Source organism: Arvicola amphibius, chromosome 8, assembly GCF_903992535.2.
Source record: "Arvicola amphibius chromosome 8, mArvAmp1.2, whole genome shotgun sequence".
In the NCBI taxonomy this organism is placed as follows: domain Eukaryota; kingdom Metazoa; phylum Chordata; class Mammalia; order Rodentia; family Cricetidae; genus Arvicola; species Arvicola amphibius.
Window position 1 is genome coordinate 72,437,288 of NC_052054.1, and position 21,733 is coordinate 72,459,020.

General features: G+C 41.2%; 1 protein-coding gene across 1 annotated transcript; it reads right to left on the bottom strand.

Moving 5' to 3' along the window:
• Window positions 1–4,991: 4,991 nt before the first annotated feature.
• LOC119821836 (pregnancy-specific glycoprotein 22-like) lies at window positions 4,992–21,014 on the bottom strand. The gene is made up of 6 exons (XM_042055599.1): window positions 20,564–21,014; window positions 20,076–20,438; window positions 12,230–12,409; window positions 10,157–10,516; window positions 8,898–9,113; window positions 4,992–5,149 (listed from the first exon to the last, which is right to left on the bottom strand). The coding sequence occupies exons 1-6, from the start codon at window positions 21,012–21,014 to the stop codon at window positions 4,992–4,994; spliced, it is 1,728 nt and encodes a 575-aa protein (XP_041911533.1).
• Between the last annotated feature and the right edge of the window lie 719 nt (window positions 21,015–21,733).

Sequence of the window (21,733 nt, forward strand, 5' to 3'; positions counted from 1 at the left end):
AACACAACCTGAAAACAGGACCAGAGCCAGGGGAAGAGTTACTTTGACCCCAAACCTAGAGCTGGACAGAAGCCCCCGAACCATGAAACTAGGAGCAAAAGAATTCTCTAAACTCCCAGATTCAGAGCATATCAAAGATACTCACTCTGGTCCCAAAATTAGCGTTAAAAAGGTAGAAAGAAACAGGAAATGAAACACAGTTTAACCCCAGAAATGGAGCCATTTTTCGCCCTGACTGGAAACCAGTCAATCCCTTGATGGAGGAGTGTCTATGTGTTACTTTCATTATTAATAAACAAAGTGCCTTGGCTTTTTGATAGGGCAAGATTTAGATAGGTGGAGTAGACAGAACAGGAAAAAGGAAGTGAGGTAGATGGCTCAGACAATTGCCCTGCCTCTACAGCCAGATGCCATGGAGCCAGCCACCAGTTCAGACATGCTGAATCCTTCCCGGTAAGACACCACTTCGTGGTGCTACACAGATTATTAGATATGGGTTAGTCAAGATGTGAGTAAGAGGCTGAAACTAATGGGGCAGGCAGTGTTTAAATGAATACAGTTTGTGTGTTGTTATTTCGGGTTTTAAGCTAGCCATGCAGGAGCCAGGCGGCCGGGATCCCGGTGGCAGGAATTCAGCCCTCAGCTCATCACTACAATCCCTGAGCAGGGAAAACATACCAATCAGAGCCTCAGGCAGTAGGCAGTTGGGAATTCCTGATGCCTAGAAAGCCCACTTATATAATCAGAGGACAGCCAATCTCCAATCTGGGAGCCTGGCATTCCCCCTCTCACCTATAGGGGGCAGCCAATCACAAACCCTGAGGCTGGGAATTCCCAGAGCCTCTGCCCTTTATAAAAACCCGTGGTTTTTGTATGCAAAATTCAAGATGTCATTGTTTTTTACCGCTGAGTAGAACTTTAAAGTATATGTGTGCCACACCTTCTTTATCCATTCTTCTATTGAAAGGCACCTAGGTTGTTTCCAGGTTCTGGCTATTATAAATAGTGCTGCTATGAACATAGTTGAACAAATGCTTTTGTAGTATGATTGGGCATATCTTGCGTATATTCCCAAGTGTGGAATTGCTGGGTCCTGAGGTAGGTAGACTTCCTGAGAAACCGCCACACTGATTTCCAAAGTGGTTTCACAAGTTTGCATTACCACCAGGAATGGATGAGTATTCCCCTTATTTCACATTCTCTCCAGCATAGGCTATTATTGGTGTTTTTGATTTTAGCCATTCTGAGAGGTGTAAGATGGTATCTTAGAGTTGTTTTGATTTGCATTTCTCTAATCGCTAAGAGGTTGAGCATGACCTTAAGTGTCCTTTGGCCATTTGAACTTCTGTTGAGAATTCTCTGTTCAGTTCAATGCCCCATTTTTTAATTGGGTTAATTAGCATTTTAAAATCTAGTTTCTTGAGTTCTTTATATATTTTGGAGATCAGACCTTTGTCTGATGTGGGGTTGGTGAAGATCTTCTCCCAGTCAGTAGGTTGCCTTTTTGTCTTAATGACAGTGTCCTTTGCTTTACAGAAGCTTCTCAGTTTCAGGAGGTCCCATTTATTCATTGTTGCTCTTATTGTCTGTGCTACTGACGTTCTATGTAGGAAGTGGTCTCCTTTGCCCATGTGCTGCAGACTACTTCCCACTTTCTCTTCTATCTGATTCAGTGTGGTCAGATTAATATTGAAGTCTTTAATCCATTTGGGCTTGAGTTTTGTGCATGGTGATAGAAATGGATCTACTTTCATTCTTCTACAGGTTGACATCCAGTTATGCCAGCACTATTTGTTAAAGATGTTTTCTTTCTTCCATTGTATACTTTTAGCTCCTTTGTCGAAAATAAGGTGTTCATAGGTTTGTGGATTAATATCTGGGTCTTTGATTCAATTCCATTGGTCAACATCCCTGTTTTTGTGCCAATACCAAGCTGTTTTCATTACTGTAGCTCTGTAATAGAGTTTGAAGTCAAGGATAGTAATGCCTCCGGAAGTACTTTTATTGTATAGGATTGTTTTGGCTATCCTGGGTTTTTGGTTTTCCCATATGAAGTTGATTATTGTTCTCTCAAGGTCTGTGAAGAATTTTGTTGGGATTTTGATGGGGATTGCATTGAATCTATAGATTGCTTTTGGTAGAATTGCCATTTTTACTATATTGATCCTCCCAATCCAAGAGCAAGGGAGATCCTTCCATTTTTCTGGTATCCTCTTCAATTTCTTTCTTCAAAGACTTAAGTTTTGCATGCAAATGGATGGAAACAGAAAACACTTTACTGAATGAGGTAACCCAGACCCAAAAAGAGGAATATGGTATGTACTCACTCATAAGTGGATTCTAGCCATAAATAAAGGAAATAGAGCCTATAATTCGTGATCCTAGAGATGCTAAATAAGAAGGTAAACCCAAACAAAAACATATTGTTATCATCCTGGATATTGGAAATTGACAAAATTGCCGGGCAGGGGTTGGGAGCACAGGAGTAGGGTGATGTGGCGATAAGGAGAGATGGGGAGAGAAGAGAGAAGGAGAGGATGGGGAGAGCTTGAGGGAATGGATTGGTTGGGATAAAGGAGGGGTGGTTGGGGGAGAAGGGAATTATATATCTTAATTACGGGAGCCATTTTAGGGTTGGTAAGAGTCTGAACTCTAGACGGATTCCCAGGTGTCTAAGGAGATATCCCCAGCTTGTTCCTTGGGCAGCAGAGAAAAGGGTGCCTGAACTGGCCTTGCCCTACAGCCACACTGATGATTATCTTCCATATTACCATAGAACCTTCATCTGGTGATGGATGGAGATAGAGACAGAGACCCACATTGGAACACTGGACTGGCTCCCAAGGCCCTAAGGAGGAGCAGAAGGAGGGAGAACATGAGCAAGGAAGTCAGGACCGCAAGGGGTGCATTCACCCACTGAGACGGTGGGACAGATCTAATGGGAGATCACCAAGACCAGTTGGAATGGGACTGATGGAGCTTGTGATCAAACCGGACTCTTTGAATGTGGCTGACGGTGGAGACTGACTGAGAAACCAAGGACAATGGCGCTGGGCTCTGTGGGAGCCTTGTCAGTTTGGATGCTCACCTTCCTGGACCTGGGAGGAGTTGGGAGGACCTTGAACTTCCCATAGTGTAGGTAACCTGACTGCTCTTTGGCCTGGAAAGGGAGGGAGTGGGGGTGTGGGTGAAGGGGAGGGGAGGGAAGCAGGAGGAGGGGAGGAGATGAAAATTTTTTTTTTTTTTTGGTTTTTCGAGACAGGGTTTCTCTGTAGCTTTGGAGCCAAAAATAAAATAAAATAACAACAAAAAAAACCCTTGGTTTTCCCTACTCTTGGTCTCTCTTGTGCTATTCCTGGGAGGGCTGCTTGCTGTCATCATTGCTCCTGCTGTTGTCACTGCCCTGCTGCTTCTGATGAAGGGAGGGACCTGAGTCACCTCATGAATAAATTTTCATTTTGGCATTGGAATTGGTCTCTTAGTGGTAATTCCGGTTCTGGAATTCGAGTATAACATCCGGTAAGTTTTAAAGGCACCAACTAAACAGGTACCTTCCTTTTTCTCTTTTCCTCTTTTGCCCAGGCAACTTAAGCAGGTCGCTATCTAACCATCCTTCTTTAACATCTAAGAGGACAAGTTCGTGTATAGTGCAGGGGCTAATCATCAATTTTAATATCTAGAAGATGACAAAAACCCTGCAAGAGTTAAATGGGTGTGGGATCTAAGGTTTAAATCCATGTACGCATGAAACCTCTGCAAGATCTGAGGTTTAGGAAGAGAGTTACCTGTATATCTGTATGTGACTACACAGCAGGGGCCCAGTTAACTGGTACATTGGGCTAGCTGACATCTGTATATCTGTGTGTGTAGGTTCTAGGCGGGTAGTTGGCTAGTAATTGAGTCTAGTTGATATCTGTAAGTAGGTCACTCCTGCTACAAAACAGGACTCACCTATGGCAAGAATGGCCGTCACTGATTTGGGGATTTTTTTTCCTTCCTTTTTTCTCTTTTGCACAGTGCATTAGCACACTATCTGGTGTGTTGTCTTTCTGTAGTTTTGTCTGATAAAAGGAAAGATTCATACATGGCCAATTAATTTGTCTGACACTGTGTGTATGTCTCTGGGTGTTTTTAGTGCTAAGATCTAAAACAGACATACTGGAGGATCCCTGGCTGAGAGACTGGGGGATGCCCAGGATCCTGCCAGTGGCCAGAAGGCCTTCTGAAGGGGGATCGGATCCCTTTAGTACCTCTGAAAGCAGTCCATGACCACAAACTGTTAATCTGGGGTCCTACTTCCAAATTTTTACACAACCACCAGTATTGTCTGTGATTGTGTATGCATCTTTGAGTTTGTTTGTCTTGTTAGTGTGGTTAGAACACCCTGAAATAATGGGTTAGAAGTCTAGTCACCCTCCCACCCCCCTGAACCTTTTCCTTGATCATTTTAAGGATTTCGGGGACTTTGGCCTATGAGATGGATGGAAATGCCTAAGGGCCAGCTGACTCCAGAGCCTCTGTGAAATGGGGTGGCAATCCTAGCAGACTAACTGGCCTAAGGAGGGCACACTTAACCCATCTCTCATTGCCAAGGCCAAAGAAGTCATCTATGGATGACCTGGCCTCCTGGATCAAAATCTGGGAAGATCTGCTTGTGGGCCTCCTGTCTTGGCTAAAGCCACTGCTCACCACCAGTCTGAGGGGGATCCCCAAAAGTATTTGCCTTGGGGAATGTCATGAGCACCCTCAAATATTCCAAGTCCTCAGACCCCCAATGCTACTAAATGTCATGAGGGGGGATGGTGGTAATCCTAGCTTTTGTTAATCAAGCAGCAGTAGATATTAGAAGGAGACTCAAAAAGATAGATGGCTTATCCAGCAAATCAATAAATGAGTTACTTAATGTAGCAAACAAGGTATACAATAGAGGGAGACTCCTGAAGACAGACTAGCTAGATTAAGGATGGAAGAAAATCAAAGACAGGAAATGGCTACAGCAGCAGAAAGGGAGATGTCTGGAAGAGCAAGAGTGGCTGTAGATGAAAGGCAAGCTCGCAGTGTGGTCCAAATGCTGCTGGCTGCATCAGCTGCGAAACCATAGGAGAGGCAAAGATAACTCCCTCATCTGGCTCAGGTAGGGTAGGGCCCGCTGAGAGAACAACAAGAAGTTAGAAAAAGATCAGGCACCTGTTGTCGGGAGGATGGACAATAGGTCAGGGGACAGCCTAGAAAAAGGAACCACAAGGAGCCCTGTTGTATTCTGGTGGCTGACCTGGGAAGAGAAAGTGTTGTCTAAGGATGTAAAAGTTAAGAGAGTTTTGAGAAAGGGTCATGTAGGGAAGTTTTGAGGGTTTGAGAAAGTGTTACGTTTTGAAGGGACAGTCGAAACGAAAAGGATCACCAGATCAGCTACAGATGGCTGGCAGTTATTGCAAGGAAAGTAGGTATCATAAAGGTTTGAGAACATGAGAGCTCAAGCAAGCACTGATAAGTTAAGTTCCGAGGGTCTGCATCTCCAGGATGCAGAAGCTTAAGTAAGTAATGAAGGTGGAAGAAAGTAATTTAGGGTAATGAAACATGTTTTATGAAAGGGTAAAGGTGTAAACAGCTAATCTCCTAAGGTATTATCTACAGAATTGACAGTGACTATACAAAATACAAGTGTTCCTGAAGCTCTGAAATCAGGTTGCTTGTCATAGTGTACTCTCCTCTGAGTCTATCGGGTTGCTCCTTATAGTGTACTCTCCTGTGAGTCTATCTAGTCGTCTGTCAGCTATACTTTTGCTGCATAGTACTTGTTGCTCACATCACCTGCTTTAACTGTTTAAACCCTAATGTAGCTTAAAAATTAAATTAAAATTAACAAAATATCATGTGTCCATCAGGATGTTGGTAGAAACAGCAAAAATCCATTGGGACATATTGTGTCTCTGCCACTGTGTGCAGACCCCAGAATGTCAACGGTTACAGCTGTACATGTCCATAAATGTCAACCACAGTTGGCAGTTTTCATTAGTTTAACTTTATACTAATAAATTTTTTAAAGTTTTTACTTTTCTGCTTTTAACACCATTCTCTGTCATTACCTGGAGTTTGTTAGGTAGGTGTGGAATCTCTTGTGATGTCCCCATCTGTGTTTTGCATGACAATTGGTGTTGTCATTTGAAGGTCTATTTATACAGCCATATTATTCAATTTCTTGGGTGTAGTATCCTGGTAAAATATAGAAGACACAATCTCACAGTAGACAAGGTCTTCTGGCCCTTCCAATATTTCCGATTCTGTTCTGAGATGTTCCCTGACCCTCAAATCAGGTAGGACTGGACACCCCCACCGTGTCTGTATTAGTCAAGTTTTATTGCTGTGAAGAGACACCAAGATCATAGCAGCTCTTATTAAGGAAAACAATCAGGGGTTACTTAGAGTTTCAAAAGCTTAGTCCATTATCATCATGGGCGAAAAAATATAGTGACATTCCTATACATAACACCATGGGCAAAAAATAGGGGACATTCCTATACATACCACCAAGCATTCACACATGTGAGTCTATGGGGGACATTCCTATACATACCAAAAACTCACACATGTGAGTCTATGGGGTACATTCCTATAAAAACCACCAAGCACCTATTGTTTGCTGCATTTGGATTAGTTTGGGATTTTTTTTGGTGGCCTCTGTGCAAAAACAAAAACTTTAATGTAGGGCTAAAGCTATGCTTGTCTGTGGGAATAAGAATTTATATTTAGAATGAACCTAGAAATTAAACTAGTTTAGAAAAGTGGTCATTATGGTTTCTCCTCTGGGATCTATAGAATAAATCACTATCAATGTACAGTTGATTGCATTCCAAGACCAGTCATGATTTCCCTCCTTCTGAGGAGCCTCAAGTCCAATTAGACAGTTTTTTATTACCTCCAAGAGATAACTGTCACTCTTGCACATTTAGAGATAATTGGCCATACTGGCCATTGATGTCACTTGTGGAAATCACAACTAGGTAGGACAATTGATTGTTTTCCTCTGTTGCCACCTTGCATCAAATCTTCAAATTCTATAAGGTCCAGTCCTCAGAGAAGAGATTTCTGCATCAGATCAGAATGCACAGGGACTACATGGGTTGACACCAGGTCCTCCGTATGTATATTATAGCTATTGGCTTAGTGCTTTAGAAGACTCCTGATTCCGAGAACAAGTGGGTCTCTGACTCTTGTGTCTTCTCATGGGACTCTTTTGCTCCTGTTGGAAGGTCCAACATCAATTGGATAGTTTTTGTTTCATCTTATTATATTTTAATTTGTCATGTTTTGTTATTTATCTCGTAGAGGCCTATTCTTGTCTAATGGGAGAAAAGGGGGGAGTGGGTCCTATGGTAGGGGATGTGAGGAGGAACTGGGAAGTTTTGAGAGAGTGGGAACTATAAACAGTATATTTTGTATGAGAAAAATCTATCCTCAATAAAAAGAAAAGAGTTCATTCTTCAAAGTGATTAATCACATTGACAATCTTTAATTAGATTTACTTTATTTTTAAGAGAGTAACTTTATTAACACCAGAAGTGAACTCTGAGAACTTGCTGTCCATTTTTCAGATCACTACAATTTCCATGACTACTCAACAGTTTTTAGGGGTAACTGACTTACGTGAAATACACAAATACCTAGAAGCCCAGAACCTACAGAAATGGAAGCATGAAGAAACACAAAATATGAGTTAGTTCCACAAATAACTCATAAAACTAAATCAATAAAGACATTTTACAAAAGTGAAAATTTTTTAATGATGAAAACAGACAAATCAGGTGTAGAGGAGAGGCCAGTGTATTTGGGGCACAGGTGAAAAACCACTGCCAGCTCAGTACTCAGTAGAGACACTGACAGGTTTCCTTCTAACAACAGGATCAACACAAGGACGCTGCGGTGGCCACTTTTCTTCGGTATTCTCTTAGATGTCCTAGACAGAACAATCAGGCAACACAAATAAGTAAATGTTGGCCAGTTAATTGGTGGAAAATGGATCCGCAGATCGCAAGGACTTTACTTTTGGAAAATCCTAAAGATTCTACAGATGTTTTTGGAACTGGTGAACAAACATGTACATCTGAGCTCTACTACTTTAAGCTAATCTTGTGCACAATCAGATGTCCTGTTTGTCACATGCACAAAGCAGCTAAGTAGCAAGGGAGACTCAATTTGGACCCATGTGTCTCCCTGGGAAAAGAAACAGAAATGCATATTAACAGGAAAAACACTAATGAGAAAGGTCCCACTGTGGATTATCTGCCCTCCTGTGGAAGGCTTCAAATCTGTAAGTCAAACTGTGGATCAAAGCTATTTAGAAACCAGCCATGTCGACAGTGAGACATGGGCAGACCCTCCTCCTGTCACTCTTCCTCACCTCACATGGATGACTGGTGTGCAGGTGCATTGGGCTTCGGTGAATGAGTTAAACAAGGAATGTATTTGAGCATACGAGAAAATGTTTTTCTCAATGCAAACAATGCACCATTTCCACAGAAGATTCAGAGCATCCAAAAGTTTGAGGGCTCCTATAATTAATTTCCATGAATTCTGAGGGATTGCTACATATTGGAACCACAACCTAAGTAAGCACTTACAACCTTTGAATTTTTGTTTATCATATTGGTGTTTTATATTTCTTTTAGGATAGACTCATTTTAAATCCTGGCCTTCCTGTGTACACATGTGTGAGTCTCCATGTCGGCTGTACCTGAGTAATAACTAATCATTTTAACCACACAAATTTTTAACATTTTGTACTTCACTGATAAGAAAATGTCAGCATTCTACTGTGGGATGAGAAGAGAGGTCACTCACTCATCACGGCCAGGAAACTGGGAGACTGGTCTTCGAACTGAAGTGGTTGGAGACCTCACACTGATATTTTCCAGTATCCGTGCTCTTGACAGGACTTATTCTGAGTCCACACTTTGTTGGGGACAGAGTCATCCTCTCTGTGAGGTATAGAGTATTGTTATTGAAGATCCAACGGATGGAGACATCAGTGTCAGGTGAAATGCAGGTGAAAGTCACAGATGCACCTCCTGCGACTGTGGTATCAGTGATTTGAACAAAGGGCTGTGTCACAGGCTCTGAAAAAAAAAAAGAATTACCAAATAATAGTAGTCCAGAGAGTTCAACCAGATTCTCTTAGCTCATACTTTGTAAAGTTTCCCAGGGGGAGAGGGATTTTGGAGCTGTGAGTATATACATATCTTGGCTTTGTATCTGCTGCACAGGGACTATATTACTCTGATTCAAGCACTGTTTTCTTGTCTCAGTTTCAATGTAACGAAACAACAGTGCATGATCATTGCTGTGTTCATGTCTTATGCTTAGTTTTGAACAATGGTCTCACCTTGGGGTGGGGGAGCTGCTGACATTAGCAGTAACAGTACTATTTACCTGCAGAAGACAATTCCCTTGCCTAGACTCCTGAGATGAAGGAGGAATCTGAAGTAGCTGTCTCCTCTCTTTCTTTCCTTCATTCCTTGCCCTTCCTGTGAAGTCTCATAAGCCCATCAGAGCAATAGGCTAATGGCCCAGACACCTGCCAACTGAGCATTAGAAGAAGGAGATGCACAGGTGACCTACCCAACTGCAGCTGTCATGGCAGTACACAGCTGTTTCTACACTCTATGGGTAGTCAATGCCATGACGTTAACAATCAACAAAGCCTTGTTCCTGTCATCTTTGACAGGAAATCTAAGAAAACAATTGCAAAAAGCTCCCCAATGTCATCTTGATTTCAGCCAGGGACAAAGCTTTGTAGTTATAGCTTCCTGGTGGTCTCTGTGAAGACCCCATGTCTTCATCACTCAGGGACTGCCTGACTCCCCCAGAGTCTTTCTGGGGACATGTGCATGGTGAGAGCTCCAAGTGTCTGCACTGAGGCTGACTTTCTGGAGCTGAGTTTACGCAGAACAGGTCCTCCTCACTGCAGGTAAAGACAGGTGAGGAGTTATAATCTATTACCATTTATATACCTAAAGTGTGTCCTGCAGTGGGTGCCCAGATCCAAGCAGGGGGACACAATAAGTAGGGGAGAGAGATGGAACAGCCCAGTCCTGGCAGGTAGGTGTATGAAATAGGATGAGCCACACCCAGCAGTCGGAGGCCATAGAGAGTCACTTACTCTTTAAATAAAACTCCACATTTGCTCTTTCAATTTTGGAATCTTTGTTTAAAACTTCCAGTGTGTACATCCCTGCATCATTCTCAATGACATCCTGAAGCAGCAGGGATCCAGTTTTGAACACCTTCCCTCTTATTCTCTGTGCAGGCCCCCAGGAAATAGAAGGTTTGTCTCTGTTGTATACTACAAGTTTACGGGCTGGGCTCCCATTGTTTGATTTGAGCCAGGAAAATACTCGTGCTTCTTCTGGAAGATTATAAACTTGGAGAAGTACATCTTCACCTGCAGCAGCATACCGAGGCACTGGTTGGATCATGAGTTGGGAAGGAGTGAGAGCATTACAGAATGCAGAAAGGGAACCTGGGAGGGAAGAGAGAAAAAAAGACACCACATGGAAATCATTGTGCTTGGTGAAAAGATGGTGACCTCCAGACTGAGCAAATGGATTCACCACTCAGCTTAGAATTGCACATGTTTGAGGGTCTATCATACATGATGAAGGCCAGAAACATGACCTTTCTTGACTTTTCAAAACTCCTCCCTTCCAAAAGTACCCTTGAAGGTGTCATTTCCCCTGTATTGAACTGTCCTCTTGGGTGTCTACTTGACTGCTACCCAACTGCCCTCAGTAAGATACTGCAAACACTCGTGTACACTAGGTGAGATATGATGCCTCTGTTGTACTCAACAGGCCTGGAATTTTCACTTTCTATGCCTTTTTCCTTCAGTTTCCTTTGAGGTGACACTCATCCTTTGACTTCACCTAATAGATAAACTTGTTATATTAGTAAGTGACCCTTAGGTTTGGGGTTGTGTGGGGCGAAGAGTAGTCTGATCTTCAAGACAGGCTTAGCTTCTCAAAAGGTTTGTGTAGAAATTTCCCTGGAGAAGTAAGCATCTGGTTCCAGCTTAAAAGATTCAACTCTGTAGGCCTTCCCTGGAGAGAAACACCCCATTCCCCCACTCCCACCCAAAAAGCCCCAGAGACCCCAAGCAGCCTGAGAATTACAGGCCAATCTCACTCATGAACATTGACGCAAAAATTCTCAATAAAATACTGGCAAACCGAATCCAAGAACACATTAGAAAAATTATCCATTACGATCAAGTAGGCTTCATCCCAGAGATGCAGGGCTGGTTCAACATACGAAAATCTATCAATGTAATACATCATATAAATAAACTGAAGGAAAAAAAACCATATGGTCATCTCATTAGATGCTGAAAAAGCATTTGACAAAATTCAGCACCATTTTATGATAAAGGTCTTGGAGAGATTAGGGATACAAGGGTCATTCCTAAATATAATAAAAGCTATTTACAGCAAGCCGACAGCTAACATCAAATTAAACGGAGAGAAACTCAAGGCTATCCCACTAAATTCAGGAACACGACAAGGCTGTCCACTCTCTCCTTATCTCTTCAATATAGTGCTTGAAGTTCTAGCAATAGCAATAAGACAACATAAGGGAATCAAGGGGATTCAATTTGGAAAGGAAGAAGTTAAACTTTCATTATTTGCAGATGATATGATAGTATACATAAGCGACCCCAAAAACTCCATCAAAGAACTCTTACAGCTGATAAACTCCTTCAGTAACGTGGCAGGTTACAAGATTAACTCCAAAAAATCAGTCGCCCTCCTATACACAAAGGATAAGGAAGCAGAGAGGGAAATCAAAGAAGTATCACCTTTCACAATAGCCACAAATAGCATAAGATATCTGGGAGTATCTCTAACCAAGGAAGTGAAGGATCTATTTGACAAGAACTTTAAGTCTTTGAAGAAAGAAATTGAAGAGGATACCAGAAAATGTAAGGATCTCCCCTGCTCGTGGATTGGGAGGATCAACATAGTAAAAATGGCAATTCTACCAAAAGCAATCTATAGATTCAATGCAACCCCTAAAGCATCTGTAACTACAGCAACCTTCACCCAGAATGCCCCCAGAGAGTTAAGTGTCTGGGTTCCTGCTTGGAAGGCTCAGATCTCTAGGCCCTTGCCCAGGGAGGAACATCCCATTCTGCCAACCATGCCTGGGAAGCCTCCACACATCTGCTTCCATCCTCTACCACAGCTGTGACCACCGGAGGCTTCACTCAGACTGCACATGGAGAGGAACCCTGGAGTCTTATCAGCATCCACTAGAGGCATAGACCTGCCTGCACCCAAAGGAAGAGCAACCACAGGCCCTGCCTTCACCGAATTCAGGAGAAGGGACTCCCCTGAAGCACATGCTCCATCTGTAGCCACTAAAGGAAAAGATGGGCAGACAGCAGTGTAAAAACATTCAACATCAAGACCAATATGGTATAGAACCTAGTGGTCCTACAACAGGGAGAACTGAACATCCTAACTGAAAAGAAGCAGGAGAAAATGACCTTCAATATAACTTTATAAAGATGCTAGAGACCCCTAAAGAGGAAATTCAAAATTCAGCACCCCTTTATGATAAAGGTCTTGGAGAGGTTAGGGATACAAGGTTCATACCTAAATATAATAAAAGCAATATATAGCAAGCCAACAGCTAATATCAAATTAAATGGAGAGAAACTCAAAGCCATTCCACTAAAATCAGAAACAAGACAAGGCTGTCCACTCTCTCCATACCTCTTCAATATAGTGCTTGAAGTTCTAACAATAGATAAAGGGGATTCAAACTGGAAAGAAAGAAGTCAAACTTTCGTTATTTGCAGATGATATGATAGTGTACTTAAGCGACCCCAAATACTCTACCAAAGAACTCCTACAGCTGATAAACACCTTCAGTAATGTGGCAGAATACAAGATCAACTTTAAAAAAAAATCAGTAGCCCTCCTATACACAAAGAACAAAGAAGCAGAGAGGGAAATCAGAGAAATGTCACCTTTTACGATAGCCACAAATAGCATAAACTATCTTGGGGTAACTCTAACCAAGGAAGTGAAGGATCTATTTGACAAGAACTTTAAGGCTTTGAAGAATGAAACTGAAGAGGATACCAGAAAATGGAAGGATCTCCCATGCTCTTGGATTGGGAGGATCAACATAGTAAAAATGGCAATTCTACCAAAAGCAATCTATAGATTCAATGCAATCCCCCAAAAAATTCTTCACAGACCTTGAGAGAACAATAATCAACTTTATATAAAAAAAAAACAAAAACCCAGGATAGCCAAAACAATCCTATACAATAAAAGTACTTCCAGAGACATTACCATCCCTGACTTCAAACTTTATTTGAAAACAGATTGGTACTGGCATAAAAACAGAGACATTGACCAATGGAATAGAATCAAAGACCCGGATATTAACCCACAAATCTATGAATACCTGATTTTCAACAAAGAAGCTAAAATTATACAATGGAAGAAAGAGGGCATCTTCAACAAATGGTGTTGGCATAACTGGATGTCAACCTGTAGAAGAATGAAAGTAGATCCATATCTATCACCATGCACAAAACTCAAGTCCAAATGGATTAAAGACCTCAATATCAATCTGAGCACACTGAACCTGATAGAAGAGAAAGTGAGAAGTAGTCTGCAACACATGGGCACAGGAGACCACTTCCTATGTATAACCCCACTAGCACAGACAATGAGAGCAACAATGAATAAATGGGACCTCCTGAAACTGAGAAGCTTCTGTAAAGCAAAGGACACAATCATTAAGACAAAAAGGCAACCTACTGACTAGGAGAAAATGTTCACCAACCCCGCATCAGACAAAGGCCTGATCTCCAAAATATATAAAGAACTCAAGAAACTAGACATTAAAATTTTAAATAACCCAATTAAAAATTAAACCCTACACACTACTTGTAGGAGACTTCAACACCACACTTTCACCAATGGATGTTTCCACCAGACAGAAACATAAGAGAGAAATGAAAGAACTAACAGATGTCATGACTCAAATGTACTGAATAGACATCTATTAGACATTTCATCCAAACACAAAGGAATATATCTTCTTCTTAGCACCTCATGGAACTGTCTCTGAAATTGGCCATATACTTGATCACAAAGAAAATCTCAATAGACACAAAAAAATTGGAATAACCCCATTTATCTCATCAGATTACCCTGGCCTAAAGTTAGAATTCAACAACAACACTAATCACAGAAAGCCTACAAACTCATAAAAATTTAACAGTACCCAACTGAATTACCCATAGGTCACGGGGGAGGGGCGGAAATAAAAAAAGAAATTAAAGACTTCAATGAAAATGAATGCACAACCTATGGGACACTTTGAAAGCAGTGCTAAGAGGAAAGTTCATAGCACTAACTGCCTACATAAAAAGCCTAGAAAAATCTCACACAAGTGAGTTAACAGCACATCTGAAATCTTTAGAACAAAAAGAAGCAAACTTACCCAGGAAGAATAGAAGCCAGGAAATAATCAAATTGAGGGCTGAAATCAACAAAATAGAAACAAAGAAAACAATACAAAGAATCAATGAGACAAGGAGTTCGTTTTTTGAGAAAATCAACAAGATAGATAGAGCCTAAACTAACCAATCTAACCAAAAGGCAGAGAAAGAATATGCAAATTAACTAAATGAGAAATGAAAATGGAGACATAACAACAGACACAGAGGAAATCCAAAGAATCATCAGGTTATACTCGACAAAATTGGAAAATTGAAAGGGAACTGACAATTTTCTGGATAGGTGCCACATACCAAAATTAAATCAAGAACAGATAAACAATTTAAATAGACCTATAACCCTAAGGAAATGTAAGTAGTCATTAAAAGTCTCCCAACCAAAAAATAGCACAGGATCAGACAGTTTTAACACAGAATTCTACCAGAATTTCAAAGAGGAGCTAATACCAATATTCCTCAAATTGTTCCACACAATAGAAAGACAAGGGACATTGTCAAACTCTTTTTGTGAGGTGACATTTACCCTGGTAACAAAAGCACAAAAAGATGCAACTAAAAAAGAGAATTACAGGTCAATTTCTCTCATGAACCTTGATGCAAAAATATTCAATAAAATACTGGCAAAACAAATTCAAGAACATATCAAAAAAGTCATCCACAATGATCAAGTTGGTTTCATCCCAGAGATGCAGAAATGCTTCAACCTATGAAAATCTGTCAATGTAATCCACCATATAAATAAACTGAAAGAAAAAAACATGATTGCCTCATTAGATGCTGAAAAAGCATTCAACAAAGTCAAATATCATTCATGATAAAGGTCTTGAGGGATCAGGGATATAAGGAGCATATCTAAACATAATAAAAACAATATACAGCAATCTGACAACCAACATCAAACTAAATGGAAAGAAACTCAGGTGATTCCACTAAAATCAGGAAGAAGACAAGGCTGTCCACTCTCTCCACACATATTCTACATAGTACTCAAAGTTCTAGCTAGAGCAATAAGACAACAAAAGGAGACCAGATACAAATTGGGGAAAAAAACTTTCGCTATTTGCGGATGATATGATAGTATACATAAGTGACCACAAAAATTTGATGAGGGAAATCCTACAGCTGATAAATAGTTTCAGAAATGTAGCAGGATACAAGATCAACTAAAAAAATCAGTAACCCTCCTATATACAAATGATAAAGGTGCTGAGGAAAAAAATTAGAGAAATATCATCATTTACAATAGCTACAAATAACATAAAATATCTTGGGGTAACACTAACCAAAGAAGTGAGAGACCTGTACGACAAGAACATTAAGTCTTTGAAGAAGGAAACTGTGGAAGATATAAGAAAACTGAAATATCTTCCTTGCTCTTAGATATGTAGTATCAACATAATAAAAATGGCAATCCTACCAAAAGCAATCTACAGGTTCAATGTAGTCCCCATCAAATACTAGCACAATTCTACGCAGACCTCAAAAGAAGAATACCCAAATTCATATGGAAAAACAAAAAACCCAGATAGCCCAAACAATCCTCTACAATAAAGGATCTTCCAGAGGCATCACCATCCCTGACATCAAGCTCTGTTCTAGACCTACAGTAATGAAAACAGCTTGATATTGGCATTAACAAAAGACAGGTGGAACGATGGAATTGAATCAAAGACCTGATATTGATCACAGACCTATAAATACCTGATTTTTGACAAAGAAGCAAAAACTATTTGATGGAAAAAAAGAAAACGTCTTCAACAAGTGAGGCTGGTATAACTGGATATCAACATGTAATAGATGCAAATAGATCCATATCCATCCCTATGCACAAAACTTAAGTCCAAATAGATCAAAGACCTCAGTATAAATCCAGCCCCACTGATCATCACTGAAGAGAAAGTGGGAAGCAGCCCTGAATACATGAGCACAGGAAACCACTATCTAAATATAACACCAATAACACCGACAGTGAGAGCAACAATTAATAAATGGGACCTCCTGAAACTGAGATACTTCTGTAAGGCTAAGGACACAGTCACTAAGACAAAATGGTAGCCTACTGAATGGGAAAAGATCTTCACCCACCCCACATCAAACAGAGAATTGATTTCCAAAATATGTAAAGAACTCAAGAAACAAGATATCAAATTACCAAATAATTCAATCAAAAAATGGAGTATAGATCTAAACAGAGAATTCTCAAAAGAAGATTTGCAAATGCCCAAAAGACACTTAAGAAAATGTTCACCATCCTCAGCCATCAGGGAAACTCACATCAAAATGACTCTGAGGTAACATTCACCAGTTAGAATGAATAAGATAAAATACACCAATGATAGCTTGTGCTGGAGAGGATGTAGAATAAAGGGAACACTCGTCCATTTCTGGTGGGAATGTAAAGTTGTACAGCCACTTTGGAAATCAATATGGTGTTTTCTGAGAAAATTGGGAATCAGTTTACCTCAAGACCCAGCAATACCACTCTTGGGCATATACCCAACAGATGTACATTCATACCACAAGGATATTTGCTCAGCTATATTCATAACAGCAATATTTGTAATAGGCAAAACCTGGAAAAGACCTAGATGGCCCTCAACTGAAGAATGGATAAAGCAAATGTGGTACATTTACACAGGGAGGACTGCTCAGCAGTAAACACAATGACATCTTGAAATATGAATGCAAATGGATGGAACAAGAGAAAACCATCCTGAGTGAGGTAACACAGACCCAGAAAGACAAATGCAGTATGTACTCACTCATAAGTGGATATTAGATATAAAGCAAAGGATAACCAGCCTATAGTTCACAATCCCAGAGAAGCTAGGTAACAAAGAGAACCCTAAGAGAGACATACATGGATTCCTCAGGGAAGGGGAAGCAGACAAGATCTCCTGAGAAGGAGACCACTTCCTAAATATAATCCCAGCAGCACAGAAACTGAAAGAAACTATCAATAAATGGAACCTCCTGAAACTGAAAAGCTTCTGTAAAGCAAAGAACATGGTCAACAAGACAAAATGATAGCCTACAGGATGGGAAACGACCCACATCAGACAGAGGTCTGATCTCCAAAATATACAAAGAAATCAAGAAATTGGTCATCAAAAGAACAAATAATCTAATAAAAAATGGAATACAGACCTAAACAGAGAACTCTCTCAACAGAGGAATCTAAAATGGCTGAAAGACACTTAAGGAAATGTTCAACATCCTTAGTCATCAGAGAAATGCAAATCAAAACAACTCTGAGATTCCATCTTACACCTGTAAGAATGGCCAAGATCAAAAACGCTGATGACAACTTATTCTGGAGAGGTTGTAGGGTAAAGGGAACACTCCTGCATTGCTGGTGGGAGTGCAAGCTGGTACAGCCACTTTGGATGTCAGTGTGGCAATTTCTCAGAAAATTAGGAACCAATCTTCCTCAAAACCCAGTAATACCACTTTTGGGTATATATCCAAAGGATGTTTAATCATGCCACAAGGACATGTGCTCAACTATGTTCATAGCAGCATTGTTTGTCATAGCCAGAACCTGGAAACAACCTAAATGCCCCTCGACCAAAGAATGGATAAGGAAAATGGGGTAGATTTACACAATGGAGTACTACACAACAGAAAAAAATCACAACATCTTGAATTTTGCAGGAAAATGGATGGAGCTAGAAAACATTATTTTGAGTGAGGTAACCCAGACCCAGAAAGACAATTATCACATGTTCTCACTCATAAGTGATTTTTAAACATAAAACAAAGAAACCAGCCAACAAATCACAATTCCAGAGAACCTAGACAATTAGGACCCTAAGAGAGGCATACACAGATCAAATCTACATGGGAAGTAAAAAAAGACAAGATCTCCTGAGTAAACTGGGAGCATGGGGACCATGGGGGAGGGTTGAAGGGGAGAGAAGAGGCAGGGAGGGGATCAAAAAATGTAGAGCTCGATAAAAATCAGTAAAAAAAATTTTTAAAAAGATCTGAGAAAATTAGGAGGGGGAAGAAGGAAGTGTGGAAAGAGAAAGGGACGGAAGAAGGGCAGGAAGGAGGAGAACATGAGGGAATGGGATGATCAAGAAGGGGGGAGGACAGTGAGGGAAAGGAAAGAGATATCTTGATAGATGGAACCAATAAAAGGCTATTGAAAACATAGCACTTGGGAAATTCCCAGGAATCCTCAAGGATGACCCCAGATAAGACTCTAAGCAACAGTGGAGAGGATTCCTAAACTGGTCTTCCCCCCATAATTAGATTGATGACTATCTTAATTGTCATCATAGAACCTTCAACCAGCAATGAATAGAAGCAGATACAGAGATCTACAGCAAAGCACTGGTCTGAGCTATCTGAGACCAGCCCAAGAAAGGCAGAACTGAAAATATGAGCAAAGGGGTCAAGATCATGATGGTAATACCTACAGAAACAACTGACCTGAAGTAGCGAGAGCTCACTGACTCTGGATTGATAGCTTGCAGAGAACCAAATCAGGCCAACTGAATGTAAGGGTGAGTTGTGGGGCTTGTGCTCTCTGTGGGGCCACTGGCAGTGGGACCAGGATTTATCCCTAGTGATTGAACTGGCTTCTGGGAACACATTCTTTTTCTAGGGATACCTTGCTCAGCTTCGATATAGTGGGGAAGACCTTGGTCATACCTTGAAGTGAAGTGTCAGACATTGTTGACTCCCCATGGGAAGCCTTACACTTTTTGAGAGTTGGATGAGGAGGGGTGATGGGGGGAAAGTAAGGGAATCAGGAGGAGGGGGAGGGAGTGGGAACAGGGATAGCTATGTAAAATGAGAAAAGTTTAAAATAAAAAATATTAATAAAACAAAATTTTAAAAAGCCTTGGGAATTAGGCTGGATAGGTTTTTATCAATTTGACACAACTTAGCAGTCATCTTACAAGACAAGGCCTCAGTTGAGTATGCCACCACCAGATTGCGCTGTGGGAAATCTATAGTACATTTTTAATTGTGGATTGAGGCAAAATGATTCAGACCATTGCAGGCAGTTCAAGCTCTGGGCTAGGCCTCCTGGGGGATATAAGAGAGCAGATGGAGCAAGTGTGAAGGGCAAACCAGTAGGAAGCACTCCTCCATCGTCTCTACCAGGCCCTGTATTTTGTTACTGACTCTCTTAATTTAGAGATAATAAATACCCTAGTCGACACAGATGTTCTAAAACTGTTGTTTCTTATCAGTTTTGAGAGAATGTAAGGGTATTGTAATAGAAAATGTTGCCCTGGGGCACTTTAGTCCAGCTGTGGAAAGATGACAGGACCTAGGGCTCCCTGGTCTGGAGCCCTAATAGACTGAGGGCTAACTCGGACACATTAAGCTGAGTTCTTTACCTCAAGGATTTCATGGACACAGAGTAAGAAGATGGAAGCTGGTCTATGGTCATTTGTCTCTACACTACGTGCTCAAACCTCCACCCAGGGACACAGTGTAAGAGAGAAGGGAGGCTAGGCCAGCCATGGCAGTCCTGTGTGTCTAAGCCCCGCCCAGCCCTGAAAACTCACAGAGAATCACTTACTGTCCACCTGGAGCTGCACCTGTGCTTCTTCACTTTTACCATCTGCTCTCAGAATTCGCAGTGCGTACAATCCACGGTCTTTCTGACTGACACTGTGAAGCAGCAGGGACCCATCACTGTTGAGCGTTTCCCTGCCACTGTATGCAGGCCCCCAAAAAACTGTTTTTCCAAATGGTAAATGGTGGAAAGCCAGAAGGCGCTTCTTTAAGTCATTCTCTCCTTTGAACCAGAGAAAGGCTGTGATATGCTCTGGGAGATTGCGAACAAGTAGAAGAACACTTCTCCCTTCAGCTACGCTGGGTGGCACTGATTCAATCCTGGGCTGGGAAGAGGTAGAAAGGCGCCCACACTTCCAAAGGAAAGCTAGAAGGGAAGAACGAGATCCTCTTAAGTTGGGTATTTAGTATTTGTCTAAGATGAGGCTTTATGTCCTGAGAAGCTGTGTCCAATGTTCAACCTAGGTCACAAATTCACAATGAATCACTTACCATGCACATTGAGGGTCACGTACGTTGTTGATAAAATTTTTCCACGTCTGTTATAGGTTTGTAGCGTATAAAATCCTGAGTCCTTCAGGGTGACCTTCTCAAACAGCATGGATCCGTTGTGATATATTGTCTCTCTATTGCTGTACGCAGGACCTAGCTTACTTAAATTGTTGCGTGGTGTATATGCTGCAATCTTTTCTGTTGTGTTTCCTTGCCCTTTGAACCAGGCTAAAGATTTAATTTCCTTTGGCAGACTGTGGACAAGGAACAGGACGTCATCTCCTTCAGCCACTCGGTGTGGCACTGATACAGTGGTCTCATGGGCGGTGGTGGACAGGTGCCAGAAGGTTAAAAGGGAGGCTAGAAGGGAATTGAGAAAAACCACCAATAATACATGGGTGTGGTCATCACTCAGCTTTGGTGTGTGAGTTGGGGGTGTGCTCACCCTCATTTGCAGACATAAGCAACATGACTTCAATTCACTCAGAGTGTCTGAGTGAGTTGTTTCCTCTTAGGATTTCTCTGCTCAGTTGTCTGTCTGGTTCCCTGACTCTGTGTCCCTTATCCATCCTCACATAGAGTATATGTGTAAGGATCACTGCCTCTCTGAACTCCTTCTCTGGAGAGTCCTCGTTTTCTGACTTTTGTTCTCTGTTCCCTTTGTGATTCTCTTCAAACTATGATTCATCTTTAGGGTTTACTGACATCAAGTCCACTAGAACCAGGGCTTTTTGTTTGTTTGTTTATCTTTTGGTTTTGGTTTTGGTTTCGGTTTTTTGAGACAGGGTTTCTCTGTGTATCCTTGGCTGCCCTAGAACTTGTTCTGTAGACCAGGCTGGCTTTGAACTCACAGAGATCACCTGCATCTGCCTCCCTACTACTGGGTTTAAAGGCCTGAAACACCACCACCCATCAGAACCAGGAATTTTTAAGGAAAGGATTAGTCGGATCTTTTTTGGAAAGTTGAGCTCCTGGGAAAGACCCAGGCACAGTAGATAACAGAATAAAGAAAAGAATGTGTCTCCATGAATTTCTCATCAGAGTTCCTAGGTTTGGAGCTTAGGGCAATAATTATATTTAAGTGTGAAATAAATGATTTTAGATTTACTTATGTAAATATAGGTATGTATTTGTGAAAACTGGTGTAGTCTTGTGGTCTCCTGGTAGCTG

Excerpts from the sequence above, each read along its gene's own strand:
- LOC119821836 (XM_042055599.1), bottom strand. The coding sequence starts at position 21,014 with ATGAGGGTGAGCACACCCCCAACTCACACACCAAAGCTGAGTGATGAC. Across the intron at positions 20,439-20,563 it reads CGTGACCCTCAATGTGCATG|CTTTCCTTTGGAAGTGTGGG; the intron begins GTAAGTGATTCA and ends CTTCCCTTCTAG. Across the intron at positions 12,410-20,075 it reads GGTGCAGCTCCAGGTGGACA|TGGCTACAGATGGAGCATGT; the intron begins GTAAGTGATTCT and ends CTTTTCCTTTAG.